We start from the raw sequence: 20439 nt of genomic DNA, 5'->3' as shown, positions 1-20439 counted from the left end.
TGGGTAAAACTGTGGAGGGTGAGGAACTGATCAGGTTTTGAAGGATAACAGGATTTGAGAGAAGAAAGAACATCTCTGGCTGGAGAGGCAGGATGGGCAGAGCAAGTTATGTGGAAGTTGAGTGAAGCGACTGGTTTCCGATTGTAGAAAACGATACAGGCCAGGGTAAAAAAGCGGGGTCTTGATCCTAAAGGGCAATGAAAACTTTCAGTTGAGGTTGAAAAATTAGGTAGGAAACTACTGTGAATGCAGATGTAAGTGTTGAAATTCCTAATAAATTATCTGGATTCAGGAAACTACAGAAAGGGAGAAAATCCCGTCAGAAGCAAGAGAATCAGGATAGTTGCCTTATCAGAGAAGGCCAGGGAGTTTCAAATGTCAAATGTGAAAAGAGGTCAAAAAAATACTGGAGTTTAAACTTTAAATATGTCATTGATATTTAAGGCTTTTTTCCCCTTCTTATAAACTGTGAAAGAACAGAACATAAAAATGGAGCCCTAAGGGTTTAAGCACAGGATAATATGTGAATATTCCATAAGATATCCTTAGCAAACTGAGAACAAAGCTGATATGCTTAAAATGACAGTACAGAAAGATGAGAAGTGCATGGATCCTAGAACGATGGAGCTATTCTACTATTGAACTTACTGTGTGTTATAATATACATCCCTTTTTTGATTAAGTCCTTTTCAGTTGAGAGTTTTAACTTGCAGCCAAAACTATCCTGAGTGGTAACACTCAAACTGTGACCTGCAACATTTGTGAGCTGGACCACAAAACAAATCCCAGAGATTTTCTATTTCTGTACAGAACACTTAAGGTATAGAGCTCTGTAACTAACTATAATATCCTATAAATAATAGGATTACAAAGCTTTAGGGACAATGTCAAAAAAGCTCTACTTTGAATTAAGGTTCTTATGACACATTATATGTAATCTCTAACACAAATTTCAAATTTAGTTCTCATAGTGTATGTTTGACTTCTTGATTTGTTACGTGGGTATCACATCGGGTGTGTCTGTTTCAGCATAAGTTAGAGGTTATTTACATATACATTTAAAAATGTGGAAGTATTTTATTCCCTGCAAGAATTTTTTATCTACAAGGCAGATTTGAATTATGGCCTCTCACTCTTAAAAAAATTGTTGGACAGGAAGAAATGTCTAAAAGTAGAATGAAAAAGTTCCTTACGGGTCAAAAAGTTCCTGATTTGCTTGATCAGATTTCTCAGATCCTCATTGCTCTTGTCCACTTTTTCTTTGGTAGCATTGGTTTTCAACAGAACAGCTTGAGCATTCTGTTTTGCCTCATCTGCCCTCAGTTTTGCTTCAGAGACCTATGTATGGGGGATAAAATAAATGGTCCAGAAAATGATGTCGAAAAACTTTTTAGAAAACAAAACATCTCCCCTTCAACCATATTATATTCTTGTATAGACAAAGTATTCACTATACCAGTTCCTATACAACAGTCTTACATAGCTAGGGCTAGCATATAAAATTTTTTTCTAGTTGTTTTTAATTCCTCCAAAACATTTGGTGGTGTAGAAGATGTTCGTTAGTCTTGTTCTCAGGTACCAACCTACATACTTCAGTTAACAGGAAGTTAATACTTCATGTCACTTCAGAAGAATAAAGGCTCAATTGAAATAACAGCTGGAGGTATTCATAACCCTGGACCTATAGTTAATACATGGTTATTTCAATTTATTGTGAGAAGGAAGTAGATTCTTAAACCATCTATGAATAAAAACTTCCTCCTCTCTTTCCCTGACCTCACAAAAACTTAGTTAGGCCTTTTCGTTTTAGTCAGCATTTGGAATTGACTTGGCCCATTCAGATCCTCCAGTCCATAACGGAAAGGAAACAAACAAAAACAGCCCATCCGTTGAATTACCATCTTGGAGAGCCGTTCCACCTCAGCCAGGGCACTCAGGACATCTCGGTCAAAGTCCATGGCTTTCTGCCAGGCGCCGTGTGCGACAGCGACCAGCCCGCCACAGCCGGGCCCCCCACACTGCTTATGTCCTTCGTCAGTTCTGCAGTTTGGGCCGCCACATTCGGTCTCGGAACAGGAAGCTCCCGGAGGTGTTCCACACGTCTGCAGCGAGCCAAGGAACAAGCACGGGGTGCAGTGAGTCCGCTGCAGCCAACAGCTGTGCAGAGCCTGGGTGGCCCCAGAGAGCGTGTAGGTGGTCCTCAGCGAGGGTGCTTGAAAACAGTATTCAGGATAGAGCGGAGCAAAGAGCTCAGGGCTGAGCTAACCTGCTTAGTTCCAAGGAAACGATGATTTACAGCCCTGCATCAGTACCTTCTGCCCTAATGAACTGCAATGCTATATGGGTTCTATGCAGGGTGCAAATGTTACCTGCTCCATCAGGCTGAAGTCAGCCCATATGAAAGCCAAAGAATGTGTCCCGTCCCCTTTCTCCTAACTGGTAGGATTTACCAAAAAAAAAAAAAAGTATTGAGAACCTTCTTTAGACTTAGCACCCTGTTAACTGTTCTGGTGAAAAGGGTGATATAAAAGCCCCATTATCGGGCCTTTCAGTAATTTCCCATCTAGTAAGGAAGACAGATCTTTCTAGGTCAAACGGCCAAGAATAGGTCAGATGCTGCAAGTGCGAAGGAAAGCAGGCAAAGCAGAGACCACTGAGTATTACTGTAGTTTGGGAGGGAGTATTGGCTGGTGGGATCTGTGCAGGGGAAGTGGGGGAACATTCCACAGGGGAGAGGAACAGAGAAGACAAAGGTACGGGTATAACTTTCCAAATAACCTCCCAACGGCCCTGCCAGACTCCTCCAGACTCCTCCTTTCTTATCTACCAGAAACTTCCAAAGACCAGGGCTTGGTTGTAGAATATACACAGCAAATTACAAGATTGCTATATGATGGAAAAGGCTGAGCAGGAAGAAAAATTACATTTAGAGCTATCTATCCTTTTGTGGAAAATGGTCACGTTGAAAAGAGGCAAAAGCTGTATATACTACAGTGAAACACAGTTAACAGGATACTCCCAAACAAGTACTCCTTTTAATAAGTAAAAGAGTAGTTTTGAATAAATACAGTCAACTGTTTAACCTAATAGTTTTGTAATAATTATAATCCCATTATATCTCAAAATAATAGTCATTAATGTGTCTGGTTTGCAGCACATAAAAAGCTTCAGAAAATAACATTTATTCCGCATGCTGTACAAGAACATGAGCCTTAATCAAGAAGAGATGCTTTCTAAAAACTATCTGGCAGCACACTAGAAGATCTGTTTTGTTTTAGCAGCCTGGCAGGCTTAAAAAAAAACCCAGCATGGGTCTAACTAAATATACACAAAGACAAGAACCAAAGGTACTTGAAAAACACAAAGGAGCAAAAATTTTTCTACATGATAAGTGGTGGTATGGACTCTATAAAGGGAACTCTCGCAGGATCATTAACACACGCACAGAGTGGGAGATGGAAGGAGCGTAGGCTGTTCCTAGGCCAGGCCCCTGACGGAAAGCAGGCCCAGGGCAGGGCTCCCGCTCCCGCTCCTGTGGCCAGAGGCACCCGCTGCAGCCCCCCCCCCCGCGACACCCTCTGCTGCAGAGCAAACATTCTTTAGCATGCTTATCTGCTTTTCATTTTAGTTTGGAGAGATTCTGTTTGTGATGACTAGTTTTTAATTAGAATTTATACGGAAAGAGCCAATATACCGAAGGAAGGAAGGAAGATTTGGCATTTCACGCTCGCCTGTGATGGCTTTGTCTCAGGTGCGATTACACATTGATCTAGGCCTCTTTCTCTATTAGAGAAATGGTGACAGGAGATCTCCTAACTCCCTATTTCCATTAGATGCCATCAAGTTTCCTAAGATAATGAAAATATAACCTTGTAGGCATTAATTAGAAAGCACAGTGTGTTTTTGTCTATTTCGGAGAGGGGGTGGGGGGGGAGAAGGCTGAGAGGGCGGGGGACTGTTACTAAGACAAAATTGTAGCGAAGCCTGAACTCAGCTTCCTAGGACCCCACCTTCCCCCTTGTACTGACCCTCTGTTCTAAGCTAAGAGAGCAGAAGCCTTATAAAATAAAGGTACAGTATATAAAAACATCCTCCAGAGTCTCTCGGACGGGTGCTCTTCCATGAAAAACAATAGGGGAGCAAGAGGAAGAAACAGGCTTAGTTTGGCTTTTGTTTTTGGCTTTCTGCCTGATTTTCATTGAACTCGCTACTCAGTTTCATTTGGCTTCAGAATTACTTTTTAAAAGCTTCCGGGAAATGAATCCACTTCCTAGGCTGATCTTCACTAGGTGAAGTTACTGGGACAAGGGAGCATTTTAACACCCACCCACCCATGAAAAAAAATTCTTTAGCACCCTTTAATTTTTTTAAGAAGTCTCTCCCAGAATGATTCTCAGTTGCTCCCCTGAGATGGAGTTTGCACTTCAAATCAGAACAAAGTAAAAAATGTCCACAGTATAAAAAGGATCCAGTTTAGATAAGAAGGCAGTGACTCAATTCAGCAGCCTTGGGATAGTAGTCCTGATTCTTGGTTGTACCACAGAGAAACCTCTAGGAGAGAGGAAGGTTGGAAACCCACACACTGTTGTGTTTAATCTGGCTTGGTCACTGGATACCCCAGACTGTGGGCCAGAGACTGAGTGAGCCTCGGAGTTTCCCTCCTGCTGACTCATTTGCAAAGTGGACAATGTTAAAGACAAAGCAGGGTGTTTTTTCTCCTGAAGCATGGCAGCCTTGAGGCCAAACCCTCAAACCTTACCATTTCGGCAGCAGCTGAAAGGTCAAGACTTTGTAGTTTGCCTGCCAGTTCATCCAGAAGGCGGGCCTGCTCCTCCTGTTTTTCCCTGAACTGGGACTCTCGCTCCAACATCAAGTCTTCCACTCTGTCCCGAGTGCGGGCCGACTGCTCCACGGGGCCACTGGAATCTGTGGTGGAGGCGTTCACACGCTCCTCTGCCTCGAGAGACATCTGGAAATACTTGGTGATGCTGTCCAAGGCGCCTAGGGCATGAAATGAAATTGCCCATAGTTAATCCCCTTGTACTCCATCTCCCCGTCAAGCAACGGCTGTATTTCGCGTCTAAACTGACCTTATGTGGTTTTGTTTTAAAATTCAAGGAATAAAATCTTTATGAAGAAATGTAACTTTCCTCTCATGATCAATGAATACACTTTGTCCCGTTAGCACCTAACTCTGGCTCTGGAGGATGCCAAACATCTGGATTAGAAAATTAAGTCGATCATGCAGATGTTGTTCCTACACACAGGCAAGCGTCCAGTTCTCTCTAAATAGCTGGTGTCAGGCAGCCTGTAGATTACATGTCCAGATGATTTTTCCCTTTTCTCACTTAACTATTTAGATCCACTCAAATGGCTAATATTATATACATAAAACAGCTTGACGTGTTTCGGCTTTAAGGATCTAGCCAAAAAAATAAGCAATCACGCATAAAGCAGGATGGATAGGGTGATCTGACACATTTTTAACTTTCTTTTGCTTTGCGGAGGGAAGGTCCTATAATACGGCCTTCGATACCAATAAACGATTTGAAAATGTGATTTCCTGACCAAGTAACATTCTTGAATATAAAACGATATGCAGAAGTATCAACTTAATTTCTTAACTTTTTACAAGAGCCCGTTTCCAAGAGAAGCCAAGGAGGTAAACCACTAACTGGAGAAAAAATTTAAAAACCAGAAAACGCATGCCATTCTAATGCAACAACCACTGCTCGCTCCGTGCAACCCCTTCTGTGCCCCATGTCCCATGTTTGTAAAATGGGGACTTTAATCCTCATTTGTGCCAGAGTCTCAATGAGAAAAAGCTTAAAACTGATTACAAAGCACTTAATTTTCTTCTGAAAGTGCTCTATTAAAAGGTTAGACAGGTGGTAAAATCCATTGCCCAGGATTAAGTATTTGCACAAAAAAGTGCTCACCCCGAATATCTGAATTTTTGATAAATTCCAGTTGTTCAGCAAGCTCCTTCACTGTGTTATCCAGGTTTTCTGCTTCTGTCTGTAGAGCATCTAGTTCTCTGGCCGTGCTGTTGTTTTGCGTAGCTGTGTCGGATAAATTTACTTCTACTTGAGCCATCTTTTCTGTAACATCTTTGGTTAGTTTCCTGTAAGGAGGAGGACACATTTACCTAAGGAAAATAAACCAAAGGGAAAACGCGAAGTCTCAATTTTACATTTTCTACTAATACTTCATCTATTACTCTGTAATTTCAGACCGATTCAGTAGTCTGTAGTTATCTTTAAGTACTGATTTTATTCTTATCATTAAGAGACTCTGTTAAATCTAATAATTTTTCTTTCTTCAAGACTTTGAAGAAAAACACAGCAGCACCACTCAGCTGTGTTGTGGCGGATGGACTACAGGAGTGATTCCGAATGTCTGATGTAACATGAGCACAGTTCCAGAGCGTGGAGTACCAGCTCTGTACATAAGCAGCTTCAAGCCCATACAATCCCACAAACTCGAAAGATGTAAGTGACTCCAGTGTACAATTATGCCTCCCAGCCACCCACCAAAAATGCTCTCACGTGAACCTCAGGGATCTCCTTCAAGATGGGACATTCAGAAAGCAAGCCCCACCGCCACCAGGAAGACAGCAGGAGCAACCCAAAGGAGCTTTTCATACCCGACCCCCTTCAAGCCACGTCTCATCAAAGGAGCCTCCTCCTTCCACCAACAAAGCAACCCTTTCGTTTTTCCTGAGAAAGAAGGTAGTACCAGTAAGAATGGAGTATTTCATTTGGAATCTAAACCCTGTCTCCAAAGCTGTACTTTAGGCATCTATTTGTAAATTACTCGTATATACAGTGGGCATGTGTGTATGTATCTCAAAGAAAGGAATATTTGAGAAGACCTTACCCCCTGGGTATCACCTAACTCAGTATTATTGTCTTCTCAGGAATATAATTGTACAAAAAACGGGGAAAATGCAGAGATGCTGAAAGGTTGGGGGCCAGTCGAAAAATGATGTTTAAGGCTGAGAGAATACCATGACCCAACTCAAAGAAAAAGTGCTTAAAAGGATTTGCGGGTTAAATTACATTTAGTAAACCTGATGGCTCTTTTCCTGAGGCTAGTTTCTTTTTTTTCAGTGCTTTGCTTTTATTAATCGGTTGATTCACAGAAGGCTTTCATTTTTCCTCAGGTCTCGTACAATGTTATACTTTTACAAAGTCAAATCTCACATTGTATATTTGTAAATAATGCCCCTTTGGATCCTAGACCATGCGTCCTTGGATACTGTGTTGAAAAAAGATTGATGAAATTGGTGTTCCTGAGGTGATTACAATCTGTCTGATTAAGTGAAGAGTGAAGGTAGGACCAGGGCTGTCTGAGGAGTGTAGTCGCTCTTGTTTTCCCTTAAGGTGCATGGCACCCAGGTCAAGACATCATTTCCTAAATGGGCTTGCACTCAGACCAGGGCCTTCCACGGCTCATTATCGCTACATGTAAGAAGGCTGAGCTGTACCACAGTCTTTTTAATGAGGTTGAGTTCCTCACTAAGTGCATTATGGCCCCACAACAGACATCGCCTAACACCCTGGTCAACCGCATGATCTTGGCCATGAGATCTGAGGCTTGAAATCAAGGGACTAGTTACTTTAAATCTAGGTCTAGGAAGGTACCTGAGCTCATGCCAGCGGTTAGCTTCCTGCTGCTCATACACAGTGCTGAGACGAAAAGGCCATCTCACTTCTTAGAGATGCTGAATAAAGTCCCATCACACGAAAATGTTACCGTAGTTCTGTCACGATATAATATCGCCTTAATGTATAGGACTTAGCCATGAAACAACCCCCTTGCTCATGCCAAATGGTGAGTCTACAATAAAAACCCACAGCATTTGGGGAAACACAAATGCTTCATACCCTTTCCTGTTTTGTCCTTTAGCCTAGACCTTATGCTGTTTTGGGTTGGGGCCGGGGCGGGGGGTCCTTTTTGGCAAAGGGAGTTGGAATGTTTGAGAGCAGGAAAGATGACTGGCTGGGAGAAATGGGAGAAAAAAATGGGAGAAAGTTCAGCATCACTTTGCTCAATTCTCTCTGCTTCCACTGGTAAAATACACACTTTCCAATTAGAGAGATGATTACCCAGAGAAGGGCTAAGAAGAGGAATTTTCATCACAAAGAACTTGTTATAATTGGATGAATGAAGCACTGCTCTAGTGGACCAACAGCTGAGCAGTGGAAATAACCTAGAAATAGGAGTCTTATTTGTGGTAATGGACTTTTCCTGGTAGTAGCAAAACATATAATAACAATTCATACTGTTTTCTGCAATTACCTTACCATTTCATAGATCTGTCCTTTTGTCACTCTGTCAGGGAAAGGTAAATACTATCCTCCCCTCCTCCGCAGGAGAGAAGAGAGAGGCTTAGAAATGAGTGAGTCATTCAAGTTCACAAGCCTAGCAAGTAACCCAGCTGTGACTCCGTTACGGATCCTTTGTCTCTGAATCCAGCATCCTTACCATTCTACTGCCCGAGAATACTGTTTGCAGAGAAGAGTGCTGAATATAACGTTCACACATTTTGCACTGCAACTCTGGTCCCCAACAATGAGCCATCGTCCACTCACCCCCATGCCCAGAGCAGCGACTGCTGGGAAAACAAATGGCCCAGTTACCTGTTTTCACTCACAGCACTAACCACGCCTCCTGGTGGAAGGGCCACGCTGTGGATTCATCGAGTGGAACAGCATCGTGAGCTGTTACTCTGGTCCATCAGCTACTTACTCTGCTTCCTCAAAGAGGTTCCCGACGTTCTTCAGCGGCTCGGCGGCTGGGCTCTGGGCCAGGATGTCTCTGATCTCGTTGACTTTCTTCTCCACCGAGTCCACAGTCTCCCGGTAAGGCCCAATCACGCCACTGATCTTCAAGGCCTTGGCTTTCTCCAGGAACTTCCGTGTCCTGTTGGTCAGCTCGGCGATGATCACGTCCCAAAGGGCAAAGCACTGGTGGCAGGGCATGCAGTCGGGGAAGACGCCCGAGTACCCCCGAGTGCACTTGTCACAGCGTGGACCCTCCACACCCTCGACGCAGACACACTGGCCGGTGGACTGGTCACACTGCGGTGTCTCGATGCCCCTGGGGTCGCAGTCACAGGCTAGAAGGGAGACGGCAGTGCTGGCTGAGCTACTAGAGCCCCAACCTCAGCGACTTGGCAGTTAGAATCCTCAGTCACCGTTACAATGGGAAGGTTTGTAAATGGTCCACGACAGTTTACCAACGGTTTGCAAAGAGACTGCAGCTGCTTCCTCCAGAACACACGTTATCTCAACCCTGGCTAATCACGTCTTAACTATAATAGTGATGATAGTTTTTTTTTTAAGTGAACACCACTGTACACCATTGTGCCTGCCATTGTACAGATGGTTTACATGCATCATCTCATTTAATCCTCAACATAACCCTACAGGAACCAGGTGTTACAATCATCAGTTTTATGGATGTGGAAACTGAGGTTTAGAGAGGTTACATGACTGCCAAGTCTTCCAGCAAGGAAATGGCCAAGCCAGGATTCTATCTCAGCACTTGGCAGGCTCCAGAGCCTGTGCTCTTAAGCTCTGTCCTGCCTTTGCCTCCCTCTTTTTTTGACCCGTCTGTAGATCCTCCCAGGACAGACAATTCAGGTGACGGCCTGGTGACATGAGGCCTCTGGCCTGAGATACAGCAGTAATGAGCAACACACCAACATCCCTCTACCCGGTCACAAAGCACAACAGTGAATGCTTGATGAAATGCAACAAAGTTGATAAAAAGAAAACGAAATCAGGCAGAAGTCTCAGGAATTCCAAGTATCCCGATTTAAAAGGCTTTCAACTCAGTATCCTCTAACTCAGGCTTTCAACTCAGTATCATCTAACTCGTGGGTGGGTGTCTGCCATTGTGATAACCACCCCTAGCCCTAAGAGCAGAGGCTCATAAAACATCTGAAGTGATAGGAAAGGCCTTGGGAGCCATTCAGTCCCAACCTCTCACTGGCCCAACAGGGTGGGCACCTTAGGCAGAACCAAATGGTACAGGGTGAAATCTGCGTTCTTGGCCAACGGCCTGTGGCTGAGATTACCCATCACGATGCCTATGCCTTTGAACCCTGGCTCAGAGTCCCAAAGCTCAGGTGACTAACTTGGTTTTATATCAACACTTGACATTTCACAGTATCTGTACAGTGTTTGAATAACAAAAGGCCTGTACACACGTCTTATTGCTGGCCTTAAATCCTTTCTGGGAAAAGGTGGGGATAAAAACAAAAACAAAAAGATCCTATTTCCCTAACTAGATTGTGGACTCCAAGGGCAAAGGTACACCTGTAACCATTTCTCCATTCTCAGCTCTGAGTACAAGGTCAACTTGCAAACTGGAGTTCAACCGTCTTTGCCAAACAAGCCTTTAACCTCGCTTTTGATACAGGTATGCAAGAGACATCCATACACCCCTACAAAAGAAAATAATCCTCCTAAGACGCAGTGTCAACCGTGGCAAAGCATAACAGAATCATCCTCTCTGAGGTAGCTTTGCACCCCAGTGCTCACAGCAGCACTATTTACAATAGCCAAGACACGGAAGCAACCTAGTGTCCATCAACAGAGGAATGGATAAAGATATGGTGTATAACACACACACACACACACACACACAATATTACCCAGCCATCAAAAAAGAATGAAATAATGCCATTTGCAGCAACATGGATGGACCTAGAGATTATCATTCTAAGTGAAGAAAGTCAAAGACAAATATATGATATTGCTTATATGTGGAATCTAAAAAAAAAAATGATACAGATGAACTTACTTACAGAACACATAAACCCTGAGACATAGAAAACAAACTTCTGGTCACCAAAGGAGAAAGGTGAGGGAAGGGAGGGATAACTTAGGAGTTTGGGGTTAACATATATACACTACTATGTATAAAATAGATAAACAACAAGGACCTACTGTGCAGCACAGGGACCTATACAATATTTTGTAATAACCTATAGGGGGAAAGAATCTGAAAAAGAATATATAACAATCACTGTGCTGTACATCTGAAACACAACATTGTAATTCAAAAACAAATTAAAAACAAACAAAAAACCCCTTCTTGAGTCAATGGTATGATTGCCTCTGAAAGACTTTCTAATAAAACATATTCTAGAACCAGTTTCACCGATGGTCCTGAGAAACAAAACGCCTTTATCCTCCGAAGCCAGAAAGACGTGTTTGTGGCTTGGACCGTTCACCTGAACATCCTCACACCTTGCCTTGTATTGTTTAGCTTTTCCTGGCCTTTGTTTGCCAACTACACTCCACGACCTCAAGCGGCAAGTTTGAGTAGCACAGCGATGTAATAAGAGCACAGGCTGCCTGGTGGTGAATCCTGCCTTCCCCACACCCAGCTATGCGGCCCTGGGGAGGACAGAAACTGAGTCATGGCTTTTCGCATAAAAGGGGTAATGATTATACCTAGCTCCTCCTAGGATTGCTTTCAGGATGAAAGTGTCTGGTCCAGAGTAAGCACTCAATAAATGTTTTTATTCTTATCATTCTATGTCCAAGTGTCTGGTGGTTCCTGCCCAGAGTGTTGCTTGATCATATTTCCATGGGAAAAAAGCTGTCATGGCCTTACGTTTGTCTTTGCATATTTGCCAATAACATGATTATTAAACAGTTTGAAGTTTGGAATACTCCAGTCTTTAACCTTTAGAATTTAAAATCTGTAGGTACCTTAGGTTTTCAAAACAAAACTTCTTTTTCCTTAAGCATTTTGTTTCTTTCGAGGCATGTTTCATTTTCCTGTGTTCTTTGGGGCATTCTCATGAATCGGGAAGCAGCTTAGGTGAGCTGTGGATAACTGTCTTCCCTAGACCATTAATTAGTTCTAGGAGATGTTCCCAGAAATGAGAGTTCCATGATCAAGCAGGTTCGGGAAATTCTACATCCTCCTCTTGAAGGTTCAAAACAAACAGCATATTAAACTCATAGGAGTTCTGCAGGAAAAACCCTGTTTCACTTTTTTTTTTTTTTTTTTACCCAGTCATATCCCAGACTCATTGAACTGTGGGATCTTTCTCTAGTGGAATACCTAATGACACCCCAGAAAAAGAATGGGAAAGGCTTGGGGAAACCACGGCCTTCATCAGTTTCTACAATCAGGAGGATGGGAAGAACTTCAGACTTTAGGAATGAATTTCCATATCATCTTATAAAATTCAGTCATCTTCCAAAAAGCTGTGAGTTACCTGGGTCATCTAGGTCCTAGCCTCTCAAACTCCGGCACGCATCAGAATCACGTGCAGGACTCATTTAACACATTTCCACCCCACCCCCAGATCTGGAACCAGTGAGGTCTGAGAATTTGTATTTCTAGCAGTTGCCAGGAGATGCTGATGCTGAGGGCTGCTACACCCCATTTTGGGGAGTACTGACTGTTATCTTCCCAGCTGTTCTCCTCCCTTTTGCCTGTTAAGTGTGTATGTGTGTGTGGAGTGGAGCAGTCATGAGCCTCAAGTTAAGCCATGTAAGTTGATGCACAGACCCCAGGACCTGTGCAAGTGGGGGGCCTTCATGATGCCATGTTAAATGAATCAGACTGTCAGTCGCTCCTGTCCCGCAGGCCCCAGCAGGTAGCCCTGTTTGGGGCCTCAGTGGCCCAGCAGATCTGTCCTATTTTACCATCCCCCTTAGGCTTGGGACAACGGTAGCAGATGCTGCACATGCTTAGAAAGCCTTTCTTTCCCCTAGATAATGCAAAGGCACGGTGCAGTTCAGTCCTAAAGAGGTTTTCACCAGATGCATGCTGCGGGCAAGGGCTGTGTGCATATGTTAAATTTATTTTTAATTTCTCTAACAATTTTTATTTAGGTCATTGGTAAAGACATGTCTTGCTCTCATTCTGTCATGGGAATATTTGAGGGGGGAAATACTGGCCCCAAACTGGGATTTAGAAGGCAAGTGCCCTCCCATTAAGGCTTTCCTTGTTTGTCTTTCACACAGCTACATTTTTTATCCATAAGGAGAATACTTAGCTATGACTCAAGTCTTTCCAGAAGCATATAGGTGGTCCCAGAAAGTCTAAACCTGTGCCTTCCAACAAACCACTTCAACTGAAAGATGAGCAATGGAAAGCATATTTGGCAATTAATTACATAATTTGAGAAGAACGGTCATGTTCTTTTCCCATAGTCCACCTAATTCTCGTCCCAGCTGATCTCTGGACCCTTACTCTCAAGACCAGCATCACAGAGGCGGGGCAGAGCTTCGGCGCCCTCCAGAGACCAGGACCCACTCAGCTGACAACATTCCTCCATTTGAAAAGTAGAGTCAAATCTCATAGATGGCTGGATTGCAGTTTCATCACTGAAAAAGTCAATCCTGACCTTTCTCTGGAAGGGTACCAAATGACTACCTAAAACGCGTCAGGTTTTCATTTCAAACTGAAGCTGGGAAACCGCTAAAGTGCCAGTGGGCACGTGCTTCTTTCCCTCATTGAGTTTGCAGAACTGCTTCTCTAATGGGGTCACCTGGGAGGCAAGAACTAGAAGGCCCACACTTAGGACCTTGTAAAAAGACCTCCCCTAAGAGTAAAGGTTGGTTCTCACCTGACAATTTAAAACTTCAAGGACACTAAAATTGTGAAGGAGACTCTCCAATCAGTCATCTCTCACATTCACTGGGATGGAAAAAATTATCAGCTAACTGTGCAGGCTGTCTCTGACGGAGGCCAGTGGGTTTTCTCCTCTCTTCAGAGAAAGGCATACATCCAGGGGGACCTGGAACTCAGTGTGGCTTTAAGGAATGGGATTATCTGGCAGAGGATCAAAAACTTTCTCTTGGGAAGAAGAGTGTATATAGCAAAAGTTGTTCCCTGATTTTTAAGCTGAACAAATTGTGAAGATGACGAACAGCATTCTAAAAATGAGACAGTCATCATTTTAACGAGCAATGAGAATTCTACCTTCACCTATAAATATATTCTTGGTTATGTGGGCAGCGGGTTCTGTCAATTTTTACTAAGTTTTCTCATCATTTAAAACAAGAGGTACAAATTGTTAGGTATAAAATAAGCTACAAGGATATCTTGTACAACACAAGGAATATAGCCAATACTTTATAGTAACTATAAATGGAGTATAACCTTTAAAAATTGTGAATCGTTATATTGGACACCTCTAACATATAATATCGTACAGCAACAATACTTCAATTAAAAAAATAAGTAAATAAAACATGTTCTCTAAGAGGTAGGCAGATGAAAAATATTGTACCCATTTTAGAGATATTGAGATCTAGAGGAAAGCGTTAGCAAGTGAATGCCAGAATGGGAAATGTCAGCCCGTGTGCCTCTTTATCAGCAGGTATAACTTTTCTGCTCTCTTTGTATCCTCCACTCCCTGTCTGCAGACCTCCCCTGCCCATTGAAGAAAATCCATCCCCAATGGTGAAACCAAAGCTCCTCGTTAGTCTCCACGAAGACAGTTTCCATGACACCTGCCAAGTGACTCCAGTTCCTACCGGGCTTCCCTCCTCTGATCCTGCAAAGGACAGCACCACTTACCTCCAGCCATCCTGCTACTTTATCTACCCTTTCCCACAGCCTACAAGCTCCGCCCCCCCAGCCCCCCTCTCAGGGAGTGGCTGTCCTCTGCTGCATCCACTCCCCACTGGGCACCAGTGGGCAGTCACTCAGGGTTGTGTTGGTCCCCCCTCTTCCCTTTTGAAACTTGAACCTGCCTGGGGAGCGAGAGAATGCTATATCCTAAAATCAGGTGACTGGGTTTATTGGCTTTTGCCGTGGACCTTGCCTCACAGCAATAAGGGACCCCAGGATGTGCTATCATGCCCAAAGCTTTACTCTTACTTTACTTAGGCTTTTCTATTTTACTTTAATGCGGGAAATTTAAGTGCTTTTTCATCTCTGAAATGCGATTTTTCTTTTCCTTTAAATTCTCTACCTCCTCCAGCCCCACCTTTTTTTTTTTTTTTTTGGCCTCAGTACTGTAACTTCAGTTTTGAAATGAAAGTTGGGGGAATGACTATGACTTCACTGGCAGAAATGAGCTGGCTGTCTGGCCCAGGAGTTGGCAAACGTTTGCTATAAAAGATACTGCAGGGCTTCCCTGGTGGCGCAGTGGTTGAGAGTCCACCTGCCGAGGCAGGGGACACGGGTTCGTGCCCCGGTCCGGGAAGATCCCACATGCCGCGGAGCGGCTGGGCCCGTGAGCCATGGCCGCTGAGCCTGCGCGTCCGGAGCCTGTGCTCCGCAACGGGAGAGGCCACGACAGTGAGAGGCCCGCGTACCGCAAAAAAAAAAAAAAGATCGTGCGTATTTAGGCTTTGCAGGCCCTGTGGGCTCTGTCACAACCGCTCAACTCGGGCACTGCAGCACGAAGGCAGCCCCAGACAATATGTAAACAAATGGGCATGGCTGTGTTCCATTAAAACTTTATTCACCAGCCCAGGCTATGAGCTGGATTTGGCACATGGCCGTAGACAAGCCTTCCCTCTACTAACAAAAGTATCTGTGGTTCTCTAAAGAATCAAATTAAATCCGATTTCCTGAGCCACCCTGGAAATAAAAAGGTGGGTGATTGTAAATGAATCCTAGCCTGAGAAAAGATGACAAGCATTAAAAAAAAAAAAAAAAATTATGTCTGACAAAAAATGTACTTCGATTTTCTACAAAAAACAGTTTGAAATGAGAAACAAGCAGGATGAAAAAAAATGGCCACTCCCCAGAGCCTCTCACCTATGGCCCACATTTCCAATCAGCCTGGGTTTAAGAAACACTGGCCTTTTCCTAGAGCCAGGATCCCTGCTTCTGCTATCCACCAGTCCTCAGGGCACAAGGCAGGGCTCCGGGCCGAGGCTTTCTCGGGCACGTTCAGGACTGGGTAGGCTAGATCCTCTCCATCCAGCACAGTGATGGGCTTGTTCGGACTTGGCACCATCGGCCAAGAGCCCCAACCCACCAGGACAATGGGAACATTCAACAATTCATGAGCTGGAGGCTCAACTCGTTTGTCCTTGACATAACTCCATTTTTTTCCATAAGACGACTACTTAGCTATGACCTAAGACTTTCTATAAGCATATTGTTAGCAAGGTGGCCCCAGAAAGTCTAAACTTGTGCCCTGTTCAACTAAATGATTTGAATCTGAAGACTCTTGGGCAATGAATGATGTAATTTGAGAAAAGTGGTCACATTTTTTCCCCCCATAGTTCCGCCTAATTTCAGATGACACCTATTCTTGTCCCTGCTGGTCGCTGAACCCTGTCCCTTCAAGTTCTTATCCTCCCGTTTTCACTGGTGCCTCTGTTCCACTCCTGAATTTTTGTCCCTGCCCTCATCATATTATACTGGTCCTGCTTCGACTGCCATCCTGTGTGCACAAGGCCCGCAGCGGGCCAGGACTCCCCCATCGTTAACTCAGTTCTCACCCTCTCTGGGTGCCTTGTCAGTTACGAGCTGCCTCCACAGGGTGTCGAAAGCATTTGGGTCCCCATAGTTTCTTATGTAACAGGCTGACCTTTCTTCTAGATAAAACGAACAGAGAAGTTGGCGAACACAGATGCCGTGGATCTCTCTCTTTGCAAACTTTCTAAAACATGATCTAACTTTTGACCTGAACAAGTTGATACTGTTCCTATAAGCCACAATGTCTCTGGCAGATTTAGAGGCGAAAGTTTAAAGATTAAAGGGTAAGGGGTAACGTTCTGAGTATTAAATGAACAATCCTCTGATTGACTCTGACTCCAGAAAACAGGTTTTTCATGCTAATAAAGCTTAGATGGAGCAAAAGGTCAGAAAGCTCTGGCAGCCAAAGCTATTTTGCCAATGACACATGCTGACAGAATCAGGCTATAAGCAATGATAGAACTATTATCTGGAGAAAATCAAGCCCTTGGGGCAGTACAAGATTAAGGAATTTAACAGAATTGTGGTTAGAGCTCTGGAGAAGCCAGATTTTAAGCAGGATCTTACTTGCAGGAGACATCTCCGAATCAAGTGGTCCACTGAATGTCACGGACCTTCTAAAGGAAGTGAGAAAATCAGATCCTGTTAAGAACCAACGTCGGGACTGAAGGATGATGAATTAAAGCACGCTTATCAACACAGCCTTCATACCTCCTCTGTGGAGCAAACCTTCATCTCATCTAAGATGTTAGTACAGACCCTTCTGGCTACACCTCGAATGAAGAAAAACAAATCATATGCCATTGGGTCTGGTCATGTCCACTGTCTGAAGTCTTCTGGCTGTTAAGGAACAGATGAGTGGACTCTGAAAGAACACGCAGTATCTAGGTTTGGGACTTCCGACAGAATATTCTGAATGAACCGCTAACGTGCAGATCTGTATTATTTCTCACTACAGTTGTATCCAAAAAAGAAAAAGATGTATTTTTTTTAATGTAGAGTCCAATAGGGACCTAAATTTCAGATGTGTAACGAAGAAAATGGATCAAAGAGCAAATAAGAAACTACAGAAGATGTTTATCCATTGTTATAAACTTAAAACACACGGAAGAAAACCCAAGTAGGAAAGAAAGAAGAGGAATACAGAATGGCAACAGTCTATTAAAATCTTTCCCATAAATGCTTTTACTTGAAGATCTTAAAAATAACCTGGCAGGTCAAAAAAAACCTGCAAAAGCCTAAAAAAATAAGCAATCCTTCTGATTCACATGATTGTAACAAGTTTTGTTCTTAAGAAAACATCGTTTTCCCTCACAGTCCTAGTTAATCATGAGCCTAAGTGGGACGTGGCGCTCCTGTCACCTGTTCCTTTGTTGTCCCCGCTGATGAGGACAGTACGCTCCTGCCGAGGGCTTTAACCGTCAGCACCACCTGCTTGTTACACTGGGATCAAACAATCTTACCAGAACATTTAGCTCTGCTTGTGCAGACAAGAAAGCTGGCCCCAAAATACTGTTCAGAGGGGGAGAAAGTCAATTTGCAGAACTCGATGGTGAATATGAGCACATTTTGGTTGAATGCATTTTTAAAAGCCATTCTGGTTACTCAACCATAAAAAAGAATGAAATAATGCCATTTGCAGCAACATGGATGGACCTAGAGATGATTATACTAAGTGAAGGAAGTCAGATAGAAAAAGACAAATATCATATGATATCCCTTTATAGGTGGAATCTAAAAAATAGTACAAATGAACTTATTTACGAAACAGAAACAGACTTGCAGACACAGAAAACAAACTTGTGGTTACCAAGGGGGGGGAAAGAGTGGGGGAGGGATAAATTAGGAGGTTGGGATTCACATTTATACACACTACTATATGTAAAATAGATAACCAACAAGGACCTACTGTATAGCATGGGGAACTCTACTCAATATCTTGTCATAACGTATAAGGAAAAGAATCTGAAAAAGTGTATGTTTATATACACACACACACATATATATATATATAACTGAATCACTCTGATGTACGCCTGATGCACTGTAAATCAAATATACTTCCACTTAAAACATAATAAAAAAAAAATAAAGCCATTCTGTGTGTATTTGGGGTACGTATAAGTACGCTTGTCTGTGCTGAGACAAACCTCACCCCTGGGGAACAGAGCTGGAAGCCAGCAGGTCCACTTTTTACCACTTACATGCCTCCAGGATTTTTTGTGTTTAAACCATGAGCATGCATTTCTTTCGTAATCAAACCTCGTTTTTATAGACAAGTTCATTTGTGCTGTACTGGACAGAAGGCTCCCTCAGACACCCGGCCCCCCCACTCCACCCGAGAGCCCGGTGCCCGCGCCTCACCTCGGCACTCCACGCTGGGGTCCCCCCAGAAAAGCTCCTGGCACTCGCTGCACGTGCGGCCTCCGAAGCCAGGCATGCACTGGCACTGCCCCGTGAACTGCGGCCAGAAGACAGAGCCGGGTCAGACAGGCTGGCGGGCCCAGGCCAGGCTGCACTGCCTTTGCCGGCTGCCAGTTACGGGAAGGGGGACCCATCTGTCTGCCTGAGAAGGCCTCACACCTGACCAGGAACAGGGCATCTTACACTGATCCCAGGTGCTGAGGGCCCCAGGCCGGGGTCTCCTAACTGCTCTTCTGCAACTGTGGCTCGGAAGGCCCAGGGCACGTCTCCCTTTACTGACATGTTTCCTCATATCGCTCACAAGCCTGGACCACCTGTGACTCACTCACCATTCTGTGTGTGTCAGGGAACAGGAGAACTTTCTACACTGTTGGGTATGACTATGTGGCTCATTTCAGGCTGTGTGGTTAAGGAAAAAAAAGCCTGATTCAGCAGCCAGGTATTGAAAAAAAACGGCCCCCCTCGTCCATTCTAAAGCGAGTCTGTACCCCTTCAGCTGGGGCGCTAGGCTGCGGTGCTACAGGTGCATCCGATGGGGCCTCTGGGCACAGTTACGCAGCCCCAGCCAAGGGGGACCGGGGATGGTGGATATCCAGTCTGTGCCGTGTTTGCCAAGCTGTGTGCCCTGGTGCAAGGCTGTGACAAGGAGGGGTGCCTTTCTCTAACTGGGGCCCGGCCACCAAATAGCTGTCACCAGGACTCAAAGTCATCTTTCCATATGCCATGACGGCCTCCGCTGGCCACAACACCTCACCTCGTTACAAGACGGCCCAAAGGAATGAGCAGCGTCGCAGTTGCACGGGTCACACCCTGTCCCGCTGGCCAGCTGCCAGGTGTTGGGTGCACAGCGGTCACAGTTCTGGCCCATCACATTAGGGAGACACAAGCACTGCCCGGTGATTTTGTCACACTGGCAGTCAGAGCCGTTACAGCGCTCCTGCACGGTGCCCAGGTAATTGCAGACACACTCTGAAAACACAGATCACGCAAAAGTCAGCTACATCAAATGACTACCATCTTCCCTCTCCAGATTTTGATTTGGAAATGCAAACAAGTACAGAAAGGAACAGAGGGGATTAAAAAAAATCTACAACTGTGGTCTTCATCTTCTTATGATGTTCCATGCAGTTCTGACATTTCCCAGGCAGACCTGCAAAGTGACACATTCTGCCCGGCGGTATTTTCACAATACTTGATTGAATAAGCGGCTGGTGAGTCACTGTAAAGTTGAAGATTTAACTGGAAATAAAACCTGTGCTGTGGGAACGGAGATACCTAATGATTTCAAACTCTTGGCAGGGAAGAACAGTCATGGCTGTGTGAGCCGTGGCAGGGACAAGCCCTTTAAGCTAGGAAGGCTTAAAGCAATCAGGTCCTGCTGGTCCTCAACATTCCGCACGTGTTTGTATCAACAAAGACAGGGGCCTGAGGCCCTGCAGACACAGCAGGAAATGCTGGCTGATCTTGTGATGAGAGAGAAATAATGTGTTCCAAAACAGAGACTTCAGACATGTTACTTCTTTCTTTTCCTTAAGCTGGAAGGCTCTATCCATCAATGACGTAAGAAAAGGTACAGACCAAAGTGCGTATTTA

The 20439-nt window shown here is 44.2% G+C and overlaps 2 protein-coding genes across 3 annotated transcripts in view; one reads left to right on the top strand and one right to left on the bottom strand.

Moving 5' to 3' along the window:
* DLD (dihydrolipoamide dehydrogenase) overlaps nt 1-6750 on the top strand; it is a 49839-nt gene extending 43089 nt beyond the window's left edge. Inside the window, exon 14 of one of the 2 annotated variants that reach the window (XR_014326467.1) lies at nt 6327-6750. The gene's annotated coding sequence lies outside the window, so the exon portion shown is untranslated. The remainder of the gene's footprint in view (nt 1-6326) is intronic. The other variant, XM_082846906.1, reaches the window with a different exon arrangement.
* The window catches only part of LAMB1 (laminin subunit beta 1), a 73736-nt gene that overhangs the window by 4981 nt on the left and 48316 nt on the right, over nt 1-20439 (bottom strand). The window contains exons 23-29 of the mRNA XM_082846877.1: nt 19601-19815; nt 18787-18883; nt 8755-9124; nt 5940-6124; nt 4760-5001; nt 1899-2102; nt 1194-1338 (exon numbers count right to left, since the gene is read on the bottom strand). Coding sequence (XP_082703003.1) covers nt 1194-1338; nt 1899-2102; nt 4760-5001; nt 5940-6124; nt 8755-9124; nt 18787-18883; nt 19601-19815 — 1458 coding nt within the window. The remainder of the gene's footprint in view (nt 1-1193; nt 1339-1898; nt 2103-4759; nt 5002-5939; nt 6125-8754; nt 9125-18786; nt 18884-19600; nt 19816-20439) is intronic.

Source organism: Leucopleurus acutus, assembly GCF_964270905.1.
Source record: "Leucopleurus acutus genome assembly, chromosome: 9".
In the NCBI taxonomy this organism is placed as follows: Eukaryota; Metazoa; Chordata; class Mammalia; order Artiodactyla; family Delphinidae; genus Leucopleurus; species Leucopleurus acutus.
The sequence above is the reverse complement of the archived record's forward strand: the minus strand, read 5'-3'. Positions and strand labels throughout refer to the sequence as shown.